Raw genomic sequence first — 13,416 nt, 5'->3', positions numbered from 1 at the left:
CTTTATTTATGTTCATTATTTGGTCTACCTTCTATACCCCTCTTTTATGTTTGCTCTCATTTTCCTGCTGTCTGTTGATGCTGAGCTCTGTACTATTTTCCAGCACCAGTAATATAATATCATACCAGCATCTACTGAGAGAGCGAGAGAGGCTTTGGGTTGTGAGGCCTAGTTAATCCAAGCTCACAGGTTATTGAATGTCACATATGCCCCTTTCAGACCGCACTTATTTTGCCGATTTTTAACCGTTTTAAAACTGTAATCTGTGTGGTCTGAAAGGTGCACAACCACTTTACCATTTTAAAAATGGGGGGGTTCCTTTAACACATGGGGGGGGAGGGCCCGTTTGTGTGTGTTAACCCGCGGGGGTGTGCCCGTTTGTGCGTGCGTGTGTGTGTGTTAAGGGGGGTGCGGTTTTGTGTGTGTCAACCCGGGGGGGGGGGGGGGGCACTGAAGACCGCACTGGCTTTGACCCTGTTTTTGGAAAGCTTCCAAAAACGGGTCTGCCAGTGTAAAAAAAACGCCACTTAAACTGTAATATACCGTTTAAGAGATGCGGTGTGAAAGGGGTTTTACCTGGCAGACCCGTTTTTGGAAACGTTTTCAAATACAGGGTCAAAGCCAGTTATGCGGTCTGAAAGCAGCAATAGACAGGCCACATTTCCATAGAGGATGTGTTTGTGTCCATGTAAGCAATGGGAATGATGGAATAGGTGACACGCAAGGTAGCTACAGGAAGAATACTGAAAGATGAGCTGTGTTTATGGATCTCCAGAGTTTAATGTGTGGTTAATTATTTAGGAGGTTATTTATGTTTTATTTAGGAAGCACTGACATTACACTAACAAATGGCATACAGTGACCCGAAGCCGAAGGGAGCGGCAGCATGGTCTGAGTGAGCTCCAACAAGTGTGCGGCTTCTCGCCATTGTGTGTGTTATGTATTACTGTTTAAATTATATCAATAAGTACATATAAAAAAATAGAGTGCAGAAATATCAGGGGTGGCACTGAATAAAGCATACAACTATTGGGGCGATTCAGACCTACTATTCTACTCCGGGGTTTGCGCATGCATGAATATGCACATGTGCAAGCTCTGGAATGAAAACTCTCCGGGACGTTCACTCCTGGATGGGCATTTCCCACTGACGCACAGGTATACTTTATATGTGGCATATCCCAGAGCACTGTGGGTGGGCTGTCCAATGGCACTTACTATAAACAGTCTTACAGAGTTACTTATTGTAATGACTTCGACAGTCCTATATCCAATTTATAAATTGTTCCCGTCAGAGACCACATTCGTTTCCCTACTCTATGGTGTAACCTGACAGGAAGTGTATGCACGGACATAAGGTAATGCTGGCTGGCTTAGTAAACTGTAGGCTATAGGTGGTATTGTACCAGCAGCTTTTATCTGTTTGTAGCCTCCATCACTCATTGCTGGTAACCAGGCTTTGTTTTCAAGACAACTCAACGGTCTCCGATAGTGGCAGAACATGAGACGTTTGGCCAGTTACTTGTATACGGTATTGTATCTACATATTGTAAATGACCCATCGGCTGCTGGCCCTCCTAGTGTTGGACATCATCATGAGACAAAGCCTTCTGAACATGCTGTTGCCTGTATGAAAGGAATATGGAGAAACATAGCAACATGCTGATCTACGTATCGGGTGATAGATCTTTCACATCATCTTTCTGATGTCCTGACCGATAGTGAGCACAGTGTCAGGGCTTTGGCTCAGAGGCTAAGTTAAAAGAGGCGGAATTGCAGGCTATGCAGGGTTGTGTGTAGGCCGCAGTCTTCTGGCTGATCTCTTGTGCCAGGTGTAGGTCTGGTGGAAGTGTGCGTGTCCTGATAATGACGACTGTTTCCGTAGGTACTTTCCTGCAGTCGTATAGGTGCATACTGTTTGGTATAGTGGCACATATCTGTATTTTAGATCTTTACGCGCAGGTGTGATTCAGATCTGATGGCAGGGCTGCTTTTTTAGCAACTGGATAAAACCATGCTGCTCTACAGGTGGAGCAGATGTAACGTGCAGAGAGACTAAGATTTGGGTGGGCTATATTTAAACTGAAATCTAAATTGCAGTGTAAATATAAGGCAGTATTTACCGTACACAGAAAAAAAATAACTCTCCCAAAGCTTATTCTCTGTGCACAAGTTACATCTGCCCCACCAGCAGTGCAGCACTGTTTTGTCAATTCACATCTGATCCAGGCCCATATTGTTCATCTAGCAACCTGCACCTTTCGCAATCCATGCAGTTCCTCTTTACTGTCTGTCCTGTCGCTTTCTGCTGTGGTGTCTTTATCACATTGTGGCCTGGTCTCCGTACAGACCAGACTGTACCAGAAGCACCAAAGGAGACAGCGACACCCCAGGCAGGAAACGTGAGCTAGGCAAACATGCGTACAACGTGCGTGTATTTGTTCCATGGCCCAAGATAAGACTAACTTTATGATTGAATAGTCAAGCTGGTGAGAAGTTTTACCATTGAAGAGCCTTCCATTAGTAAGCCTGCCACGTTGGCACTGGGCTTAGTCTGGGACATCAGAATCACTGGAAATAAATGCCTGGTTTCAAATGGGCTGCCCCTTACCTATTTTAGTGCCACATGTAACTTATGGCCTATCCATTGCATAGACAGACATAGGGGGCAGATTGTTCATGATTATCGATTTAAGTCCGTCTATCATTGTCCCATAAGTTTTTAAAAGAAGATCAAGGGTAGTGGTACAGTTACTAAAGCTTCTAGAAATGATTTTTTTGCCCATAGCAATCAACCATCAGATTCTGTATATCCCTTTTTATATTGCATACTAGAAAATGATAGCATTTGATGAGTTGCTATGGGTAACATCTCTTTTCATTTTTTAAGAGCTTTATGAGGTTATTCAGTCCGGGATGCCGACTGTTGGAACGTTCCAATAGTTGGAATCTTGGACGTTTTTTTGCCTGATCCCACAGTACATCGACAGTCGGTATTCAATGTCGGTTTCTGACCAAACAGATCCGACTTTAAAAAGTCTTACCTGATGCCCTTCAACGCTGTAGTGAACGGCAGCATTGAGTAGGTGAGTGCCGTTCTTTCCTCTGTCGGGAAATATCACCACAGATTGAATACCCCACCTCAGTAAATTTACCCCGTAGTTTTTATTGGTATCCGGTCTCATGATAGATTGACATGTCTGTCGACAGTCATTAGGTCGACCAATAATGGTCGACACCTTTGAATGGTCGACATACTCAATGTAGACATTGACAGAAGTTTGACCTAATGACTGTTGAGTAAATCAATCATACATAACCCTTTTTATTCTAGCACCCTAGAGTTAGATCACACAGGGAGGACTGCGGTGCCAGCGCACTCTTTTCAAAAAATGATTTAAAACGTACCTTTTATTTTGTATCTCTAAAGATATAAGGGAAAGTTGATTTGTTTATAGTCTTGTCGTTTTCTACCGTCTTGTGGCAGAATAATGTGTTTTAACACTGTCAGGGTTGGACATGAGTTTGACAATGGGGCACTGATGTCGCCGAACTTGCTCAGAAAGAAAAATAGAGGATTCGTTGATATCATTTTTTCCCTTTGTATAAAAAGGTCAGAGTGTAAAAAGTGATTGCGTTGCTTGGAATATGAGCGGGCCCTGTCACTCAGAACAGTCTTAGCGCTCTTTAGTAGACGTGAGTGTTTGTGAAGCTGGAGGAGCGGTAAGGGCACCAGTTTCCAATGTATATCAAGTTGTTTTTATAAACTACTGAATTTTTCCGACCTCTGCCGCTTGTATGCCAAGTCCAGTTGTAAATACGCAGAGGAAAATCCCAGGCTTGTGTGTGTTTTTAACTCCCATAAATTCTCCTGCGGACAAGTAGGTAGGATAAAATAACTGGAATATTTGTTTTAGTTTGTACAAAGCCCGTTCATAACAATGATTTGCAAACCCATATGATTCCATCTACATGCCAAAATGAAGATTGTGTTTATTGTAATTCCAGTTGGACATTTGGCCTAATTTTAAAATGCCAGAAGGTGGGAATTCACATAACCGATCAGTGAACTATGTCTTGTATTGATCATCGGTAAATAGAATTCATATATGTACCCTGAATACACAAATTATTACTATTATTGGTAATATGGCACCCTCAAAGGGTTTTGCAGCGTTAGATGTTCACACTGAAGCAGGGCGAGCGCAGCGGTACACTTTGACAGTGTCCATGTCGACTATGTTGACAATCGGGACACAGCTGTTGTTGAACTATGCAGTCGGAGATCGGAGGTGCTGCATGTAAGATTTGTCGGATCAAACAGCCTCCGTCATCGATGAATGGGATCGCAGTGATATACTGTATCGTGTGCAAAGAGAACCCCATGCGATAAATTGTATGTGATCCAGCCGGGTGGTTCAAGCAGGATCGGAAAAGTTGTCGTAGTGTATGGAGGCCTTTAGTAAATATACCCCAAACCTCTCATCATGCGTGAAATGAATATTCTACTTGAGTATTATTATTGATTGGTTTGTGTTCTACCTGTAATCCTATTACTACAGAGTAGAGTTCTCCTTACACATACACCTGTATAGATATGCCAGGTATGTATTTGACTTGAGCAGCTTTGTATGCCACCAGTAGTGACATGACCTGTATATTGAGCTTGCAGTCGTCTATATATTTCACTGTGACATTACCAATGTTGTCGCTGCAACTTCATTTCTCCTTCTCTCTCCCGCTATCGTGCAGAGAGTTCGTCCAGGAAGACAAAGTCTACTTGGGACGAGGGTAGACAAGAGACCTATGGTAAGACCAATCTGCCAGCGTGGCTCTCCGCCCACCATTGCTGTGTGTCTGAATCTGCTTTGCATGGCATTCTTTGCCTATGGGGCAGAGGCTGGGTGACTTTTGTGTCCTGCAACAAAAAACTTTAAAGCATGCACTTCCTATAATCTGCTTTCTTATTGCGTGTGTGTGTGTGGTGATTATAAGTATTGCTTTGCAGAGTACCCACTAGTACAGTGTTAAACCTTCCTATTGTTCTGTTGTTATTGGGTTGAACAGATCACCGGTAATTATATTGTTTGTTTTTTGTGTGTCGTTGCCCACTTTGTGCCGTTAACATGGGAATATATACATAGAATTAAGCTACTGCCTTGCTTATGCAGCACTTGGCAGGGAACCTGCTTCTTTGTGTGACTCAGGATTTCCAATCTGGTCCTCATTCAATATTTATTATGGGTACTTGTGTAGTTTCACGGTGGCAGCTTAAGCTATGCTGCAGCCGCGGGAACACTATGCTGGTTCTGACAGGGATGCTATTTATGCTGCCCGCGGGAACACTATGCTGATTCTGAAAGGGATGCTAACTATGCTGCCCGCGGGAACACTATGCTGATTCTGAAAGGGATGCTACGCTGACTAAGAACTGCCACCGTGAAACTACACAAATGTGTAGTTTCACGGCTAGCTTAAGCTACATTGTGCAGCTAAGTCCCCGGGAAGCTTAGAGAGCGCCTCTCACACAGCGCCAGTAACCGACAGATCCCCTGCTCTGGCGGACGCCGGCAGAGAGGGGATCATGCGGTTCTGGCGGAGAGGCGCTGCATCTGTCTGAGAATCTGATGCACAAGCGTCTGAGACGATTTTGCGTCGCAGTAATTCTTGCAGACAGGGTACGGCAACCCTGCCCGTGTCAGCTTCAGGGAGATGGGGTTAAAAGGACGCATTTTCCAGTGCTCCATGTTACATAATGGCAAATGCCTCCTTTTCAAGCCCCCACTATCCACGCCAGCCCGAAGCGTGGAGAGCGAACTCGTTACGCGTCCTCCCGACCTGTTCATACCCCCACTATCCACGTCGGCGTGGAGTCGATTTTTTAAAGTGTAGCGAGCCAAAGAGCCCGAAGCGTGGCAAGCGCACGCGGATGACTTCACATATATTCCGTGTCCCCTACGCTCGCCACACTTTATAAAATAACTCCACTCCGATGTGGATAGTGGGGGTATGAAAAGGTTGGGAGGACGCTTCACGCGTCCCCTTGCGGGGCTCGCTGTGCTCGCCACGCTTCGGGCTGGCGTTGATAGCGGGGGTGTTTGACGAACACATTCACACCTGTCATGTCAGGCAGGTTAAAATGGTCAATGGTTCCCACACAATGTAATAAGTGCTGACTGACTACGCTAACTACAGTAGGAGCCATCTCATCTATCTTCTATAGGCCATGGCTATGCTATTGTTCTCAGCTGCAATACAGTACATAGAACAATACAGTAGGGGATTAGCAGAATAATCCAATTACCCTCTTAATCCAATTAAAGGGATAGATGACAGTGGCTCCATCTGTATGTAAGCTCCGGCTGGCCGCGAACGGATGGGAACACGACGCCTGACTGACTACTTGTGTAGTTTCACGGCGGCAGCTTAAGCTATGCTGTTAGCGTAGCCCAACGGCTGCGGCCACAGGAACACTACGCTGATTCTGACAGGGATGCTAACTATGCTGCCCACGGGAACACTACGCTGATTCTGACAGGGACACTACGCCAACTACGTAACTGCCTTCCTGAAACTACACAAGTACCTTATTATGTTTAGTTCGATTTATTAGATTAAATGTTGTTCTTTATTCGTCAATGTGTTTAGCCTTTAAATTTTCTTTTGTAGGTTCAGATATCTCCTCATTATTCTATGTTGTTTTTAACACGTACGTTGCATTTTTGTCTTATGAACCATATTGTATTTGCCCCAATGTCGTTTTTGGGTTATACAAAACATCTGGATATAGGGACTAATGATTAATGACTGATGGCTGTTATCACAGTATCAAAATGGACCAGTGATTGGGCGAAACACATGGGATCGGGGGTAACAGGAGACTTTTATTATTGGGTGAGTTGTACTTGGCATAATATCTCCCCATAAAATGCATCTTCTCCTAATCACAATGCAAATAGGACGCACAAGCAGCTTCAGTTGTTAAAAATTATATTCAAAATGCCTACTTTCTGTGTGGAGTGCCGGACGCGGTCCCGACAGTCGGGATCCAGTCATTTACCCGACGTCGGGATCCCGACTGTCAAAACACTGACAGACAGGTGCCCGACGGCCACCCGCTATTTTCCCTCGTGGGTGTCCACCACGACCCGCATAGAGATAGAATAGATGGCGAGCGCAGTGAGCCACCGTGCCCACAAGGGGCTTTCTTGCGCTCACCATGCTGTCTGAGTCCGGCCAGTCGGGATCCCGACGTCCGGCAAATGACTGTCGGGATCCCGACTGTTGGAACCCTATACCACACCCTTCTGTGTGTACTGTATTTGCATACAGAATGTTATGCTATAGTGTTTTCCTATCAAACACTGTAATATAAACTGGTATGCAGTTTGGAATAAGATGCATTTTACTGAGAACAATAACCTGTAGGGTAAATAACTGATTTTGAGAGATCAAAGCATATTTTGGATTTTTTAAGGTTGCAATTTAATTTTTAAAAAGTGTATTTGTTGCAAATGTGCTGTAATTGTGCACTTCTTATTCACTTACAATATTTGCAAATACAGCTCACTCAATATTTAGAGTGATTAAATAATCCAATTTGACCAGAGGTCTGAGGAGGTATTTATATGATAATAGCTCAATTTCATTGTCTGTTGGAGGAGATAATTTATAAATCAAGAACACACCCCCACTGGATAATTAATTATTTTATTAATGAACATCAATTTCGTATAATAGTAAAGACACGAATAGTACTGGGAATTACTACCCAGAGGATTGGAAAAGCAACCCGAAATAGCACCAACCATTCCGCGTCACTTATTATAAGGTTTTTCGAGCACACAATTATCACAAATGAATTTTTTTTGGGCACAACACATTCACATTAGGTTTTCTTACCACACAAGCGAATATTGGTCACCAGTCTGGAACACTTATCCGAATTTACAATTTAATAACAATCTTTACTCTTTCAATATTCTCTTTAATCACAAACACAACACAGAGGATAAGAGATCCTCAATGACATGTTAAATACATTAAATAACACCTTACCCCCCTTTTTTTCTTTCTCTTTCTCCCTGTTTCACTTCCCACACAGGTACAGTCACAGCACACATATTTTAATTCTATATCTTTATTTAAGAGAGCAGCAATTAGTAATAATATTTATTTATTGATTTATAAATCTTTTTCTCCGCAATCCTCACAAAAAGCACAGATACACAAAGTCAATAAAGAATTTTATTTTTATTTAAGAGGAAATAGCAATAACGCCAACATTGACATAATGCTAAATACATAAAGACCACCATATATTTTTTATTATTAATTATCCTCTCCTCTTTCTTTTTCTTCCTTGCCTCTGTAGCTCTATGTCAAAAAAAGATACAAGATATGATGTAACCCATATATAACTAAAAGAAAAAGCAACTGTATCTAGCCCAATAGAACCAATAAGAATGGGGTAAAAGCCCGGGACCAGGCATGAAGAATGCACTAACGCATACAGTGGATGTTTTGTGGATAACCCACTAATGAAAAGTAATTGAGCAAAATGAAGATAAACCATCAATCCCTAGGTAGGAATTATAACATTAATTTAAACAGCTGTAATTACAGACTACAATGGTAGCTGGAAGCTGCCATTGTATCATACAGCTTCCGGACACGAGTGGTAACAGGGCTAATATATAAATATGAGGAGCGCTGCCACGCTAAAATCAATATAACATCACAACTATATATGGGAGGATATGCATAAGATCCTATTATACACATGTAAACAAGAGGAGAGCGATTTGTAATATGCATAACATACTTTCTTAGCGTGTTTGTAGACATCGGATAATCTATACAGAGTCCGGGGTTCCAGATTGAATGTAGTACTTCCTCATGCGGCGAATAGAAGCCCAGGATTGGAGGAGAATCGTCATGTGATCACGCACGTGACGTCACGTGCGTCTGATGCGGCGCCAGTATTTCTAAGATGGCGCGCTCAGCTTCAGAGAATGGGCAAAAGCTTAGAAGCGCTATAGGCCAGCCTCACACATGTGACTTTAGAAAGAGATATCATTGGCCCTAACATAGATTGAAGGAAGGGATAAATAGCGTGCCCAGGACAGTTGGCTTTATCCCCTGAGGAAGCTTACAGTGAAACGGTCGTTGGGAGTGGGGGGCAGTTAGATGTTTGGTATCAGTGGCAATGCAGCTTATGTATAATGTGAATTGAAGTACTTGTTTATGCTCAGTAGACAGGAAAGCAAGAGGTGACTATACTCTCTGCACCTCTAATTAAAACCCAGTTCAGGGTTACAAAGGTATTAAGTGGACTCATATCCCTAAGTGATCCCCTAGGGACTGATGCAAAGTAAATGTGAAGTGAATATACACTATTCCTGGAGATATCCACTAGAGGGAGACAAAGACCACAATATATACCTTTCCCTGTCTAAATGTGAAATACTAATAGAGAATCATTCTGTGTGATATTTTGATCTGAGTAATGACTCATAAATAAATTATAAAGTGAACAACAGAATTGATCGGCATCAAACAGTACAAACACATCTTAATATTCTACCAAACGACTGACTGACACCCCCTCTTTTTATTTAAGAACACATTTTCTTTATTCTTTATCACATTCGGTATTTATCAATTTTTTTTGTCTAATCTATAATTCTTTTTCTCTATATATTTCACTGTCACACCTTTTTTTCCTGTTAAATCCACACGAATAAATTTATGGATACAGGATTTGAAATAAAATTTTAATAAAAAACTAATAAAAGGTATGTTTTAAAATCTCAGTTTCCATCCTAAACGGAGTGCATCCCTAGTGCAATACTTTTTCTGTCCCGTCCCCTACATTGTACGTAAATTGCCTGGATAGCACCCTCCGCCGAGTTTTTAAATATATGAACAATAGGCGGTACTACCATCTCATCTCCGAGAATCACCGGAGAATAAATTGAATTGTGTGCGGAATACCCACCTCCTATCCCCCCAAATTCCTCATACTATGTATATCAATATACTGTTTTGAGACAGTTTCTTGGGAAATCCGGCACCAACTATAGTTAATGTATATTTACATTCGGAATAAAAATATACAATAAAGCCAACTGAACCCTGGGACCATGTCTAACTTTAACCTAGCAAAAGATTTGGAAAATCATAGAGATAAACTTAGAAATGACATCGATTCAATTTTTGCTGGCAATTTAGAAGGTACAAGCTCAGGAATCACAACCTGGTCAGATGACCTTTATTCATTAAAAATTACCTTAATGAAACAAAGCAAGACGCTTTGGAATAAAACAACTTCTGAAAACTATCTGAGACAGAACCTTATTCCAAGAGGCCTGAGGCCACGATTGTTTCCTGCTTATGAGCTAGCCAACGCAGAACTGAAGAAAAACTGGGAAAAAGTATTGATACAATGTTCCAGAGAGCTTATACAAATACTAATTAAACATGACGAAATAATCCTCAATGAAATGTCACAGGAAATCACCAAATTAGGTGAAAAATTAAAAAGCTATGAATCACTTGAATCCTTTCAAACTAGATATAATAAATACAAAAAAGAAATAGAAGAATACGAAAAAGAAATAATTGAACGAAAACGCCGGAAATTCCAAAGAGATAAAGTTGACTTTGCCACAGATAGAGTATTCAAATGGAATGTTAAACCAGCACGATCAACATTATCAAAAAATGACAACACTCCCAACTATTCAACATCTGAGGCAGAGTCATCAGAGGGAGAATCCCACACAAATTCATACAGGAGGAATTTTTTAGGGTATGGCTGGAAAGACCGCCAAGACCAAGGAGGAAGACTAGGAGGGGGAAGGGGAACCAGGAGAAAAAGAAGCTCTCCAGAATGGAGAGAAGAAATGAGAGAGCGAAGGAGGTTCAAAGAATAAAAGAAACATATGATGAACAAACAGATTCCTTGAAAATTATAAATCTCACTTCTAAAGTGCTAACAGAAGCACAGGAATCTGTTTTAAAAAGAGGCCTATCATTCTCTCCAACTGAAAATTTCGATAGGTTTAATCTGGAAAAGGATCTAAATCTTTTTACAAGAAAAATCCTGCTCAAAAAATTCTTTGTTAACCATTCTGGTAATCTGAATGAAGTAACATCATCTCAGAATACAGCACCTCAAAACACCAGAATTTCAGTTACTCCTGATTCCCCTATCTCATCGATTCCATCACAATACAATGTGATGATAAAAGATAACCCAGGCAACATTTTAGAGGGGGAAAGATTAACAGAAGAAGAAAACCTAGCACTCCAAACACTAGAAGAATTGTGGATGGAAAATAGTAATCCTCTATGTCCAAACGAGCCCTATGACAAAACCAGAATCAAGAAAAAGTCATCATTTATGCCAGATCCAAAAATTTGTCCAGCTGTACAGGTATTTCAAAATCTGGTCTCCAGGGATTTCAATTTATTGATGAAATCAAACCGAAGTAATGATTCAAACCTCTCATTGCAAGAAAGAACAGCATTAAAAGACATGTCAAAATGGGAGGATACAATTATTAAACAATCAGATAAAGGGGGAAACGTAGTATTGTGGCCACGGGAAATGTACACCAAAGAACTGAAGAGACAATTAGCTGATGATAATTGCTACAAGAAACTCACATTCAATCCGAGTACCAAATTCACCAAAGAATATATGGAATTGATAGAACAGGCACGTAGCAATAAAACAATCAGCAAAAATGACTATGACTTTTTAAAGGTGGAAAAACCCAGAACACCAACCCTTTACTTACTACCAAAAATACATAAGAACAGTAAAATACCCCCCGGGAGACCAATACTCTCAGGAATAGGAGGATTGACGGAAAGACTAAGTATTTTTGTTGACCAATTTTTGCGGCATCAAGTAATAACATTGCCATCTTACCTGAGAGACACGATGGATGTCTTACAGAAACTGGAGAATTTAACAGTAACAACGGGAACTTGGCTTGTTACTTGTGACATTGAAAGTTTGTACACAAGCATTAAACATGACAAAGGCATAGAGGCTATTAAATTCTTCCTCGACATGAATGGCAATACGGAATTCAATGCATTCCTGATTGAAGCACTGAAATTTATCCTTACAAGGAACTATTTTACCTGCAATGGCTCCCACTACCTCCAGGTGAGAGGCACAGCTATGGGGACAGCATGTGCACCCACATATGCTGGCCTCTACCTGGGGTGGTGGGAGAGAGAGGTGATTTTCCAATCAAGGAATGAGAAATACACCGACAAAATCCCACTGTTTCTCCGATACATTGATGATGTCCTATTCCTATGGGAAGGAACAAAAGGAGAGCTGGACGAATTCATCAATAGATTGAATCTTAATGATCTGAATCTAAAGCTAACCTGTGAGGCGAGTCAGAGCAGAGTGAACTTCCTTGACTTAACTATTTACATTGACGACGAGGGCAATATTCAGACAGATGCATATCGCAAGGAAACAGCGACTAACAGTATACTGCACGCATCAAGTGCCCACACACCAGCAACAATTAGAGCCATACCAAAAGGTGAGCTTATAAGAATGAAAAGAAATTGCTCCCAAGAAGGGCTCTATTTGAAACGTCAAAAGGAAGTGGCAAGCCGCCTCATTGAGAGAGGCTATAGTAAAAAGCTGATAAAGAAATCAGTTAAAGCCGTCCAGGAAATTCCACGAGAGTCGTTACTTTCTCCAAAAATAAAAGAACAGAATGAACAAACAGTGAGATTCGTGGGCACCTTCAACAGGAACTGGAAAGAAATAAGGAATATCTTACAAAAACACTGGTCTGTTTTATTAACAGACAGTGATCTGTCAGACATCCTCTCGGAAAGAGTGGAGATCAGTTGGCGGAGATCTAAAACTATAAAAGACCAACTGGTCCGTAGTCATCTGGAAGAACCTCAGACAGCGAAGAGGAAAATCGGATCATACAGCTGTAGCAAATGTAAAGCCTGCAGCTGCATGGAACCAACTACACACTATGTAGACAGATTTGGGAAAAGGTGGAAGATCTCCGAATATATAACATGTACCAGTGTTGGCGTTATATATAATCTGAGATGTCCATGCGGTAAAGTTTATATAGGAAAAACTAGCAGAGCCTTGAAAATTAGGATCCTTGAACACCTAGGATCGATCAGGAATGCAAGAAGGGATCAAGGAAATTTTAAACAACTAACCCCTGTGGCGAAGCATTTTTTAAAATACCATGACGGTGACCCCAGTGGCCTCAGGGCCTTTGGAATGAAACATCTGAACATGGGCATTAGAGGAGGCAATCTGGACCAAGAATTACTCAAATTAGAAACTAGAATGATCTACCAAATGGATTGTCTACACCCTAAAGGGCTTAATGAGGCCAACAG

General features: G+C 41.5%; 1 protein-coding gene across 3 annotated transcripts in view; it reads left to right on the top strand.

Annotated features, from left to right (window-relative positions):
• ARHGEF12 (Rho guanine nucleotide exchange factor 12) overlaps nucleotides 1-13,416 on the top strand; it is a 180,959-nt gene that overhangs the window by 30,712 nt on the left and 136,831 nt on the right. For 2 of the 3 annotated variants that reach the window (XM_083163060.1, XM_083163059.1), the window contains exon 4: nucleotides 4,753-4,809. The exons of the other annotated variant lie outside the window; for it this stretch is intronic. In XM_083163060.1, coding sequence (XP_083019186.1) covers nucleotides 4,753-4,809 — 57 coding nt within the window. The remainder of the gene's footprint in view (nucleotides 1-4,752; nucleotides 4,810-13,416) is intronic. 3 annotated transcript variants of the gene reach the window in all.

This window comes from Crinia signifera, chromosome 19, assembly GCF_055691185.1.
Source record: "Crinia signifera chromosome 19, ASM5569118v1, whole genome shotgun sequence".
Classification (NCBI taxonomy): Eukaryota; Metazoa; Chordata; class Amphibia; order Anura; family Myobatrachidae; genus Crinia; species Crinia signifera.
This window is presented reverse-complemented; position numbering and strand designations above follow the sequence as displayed.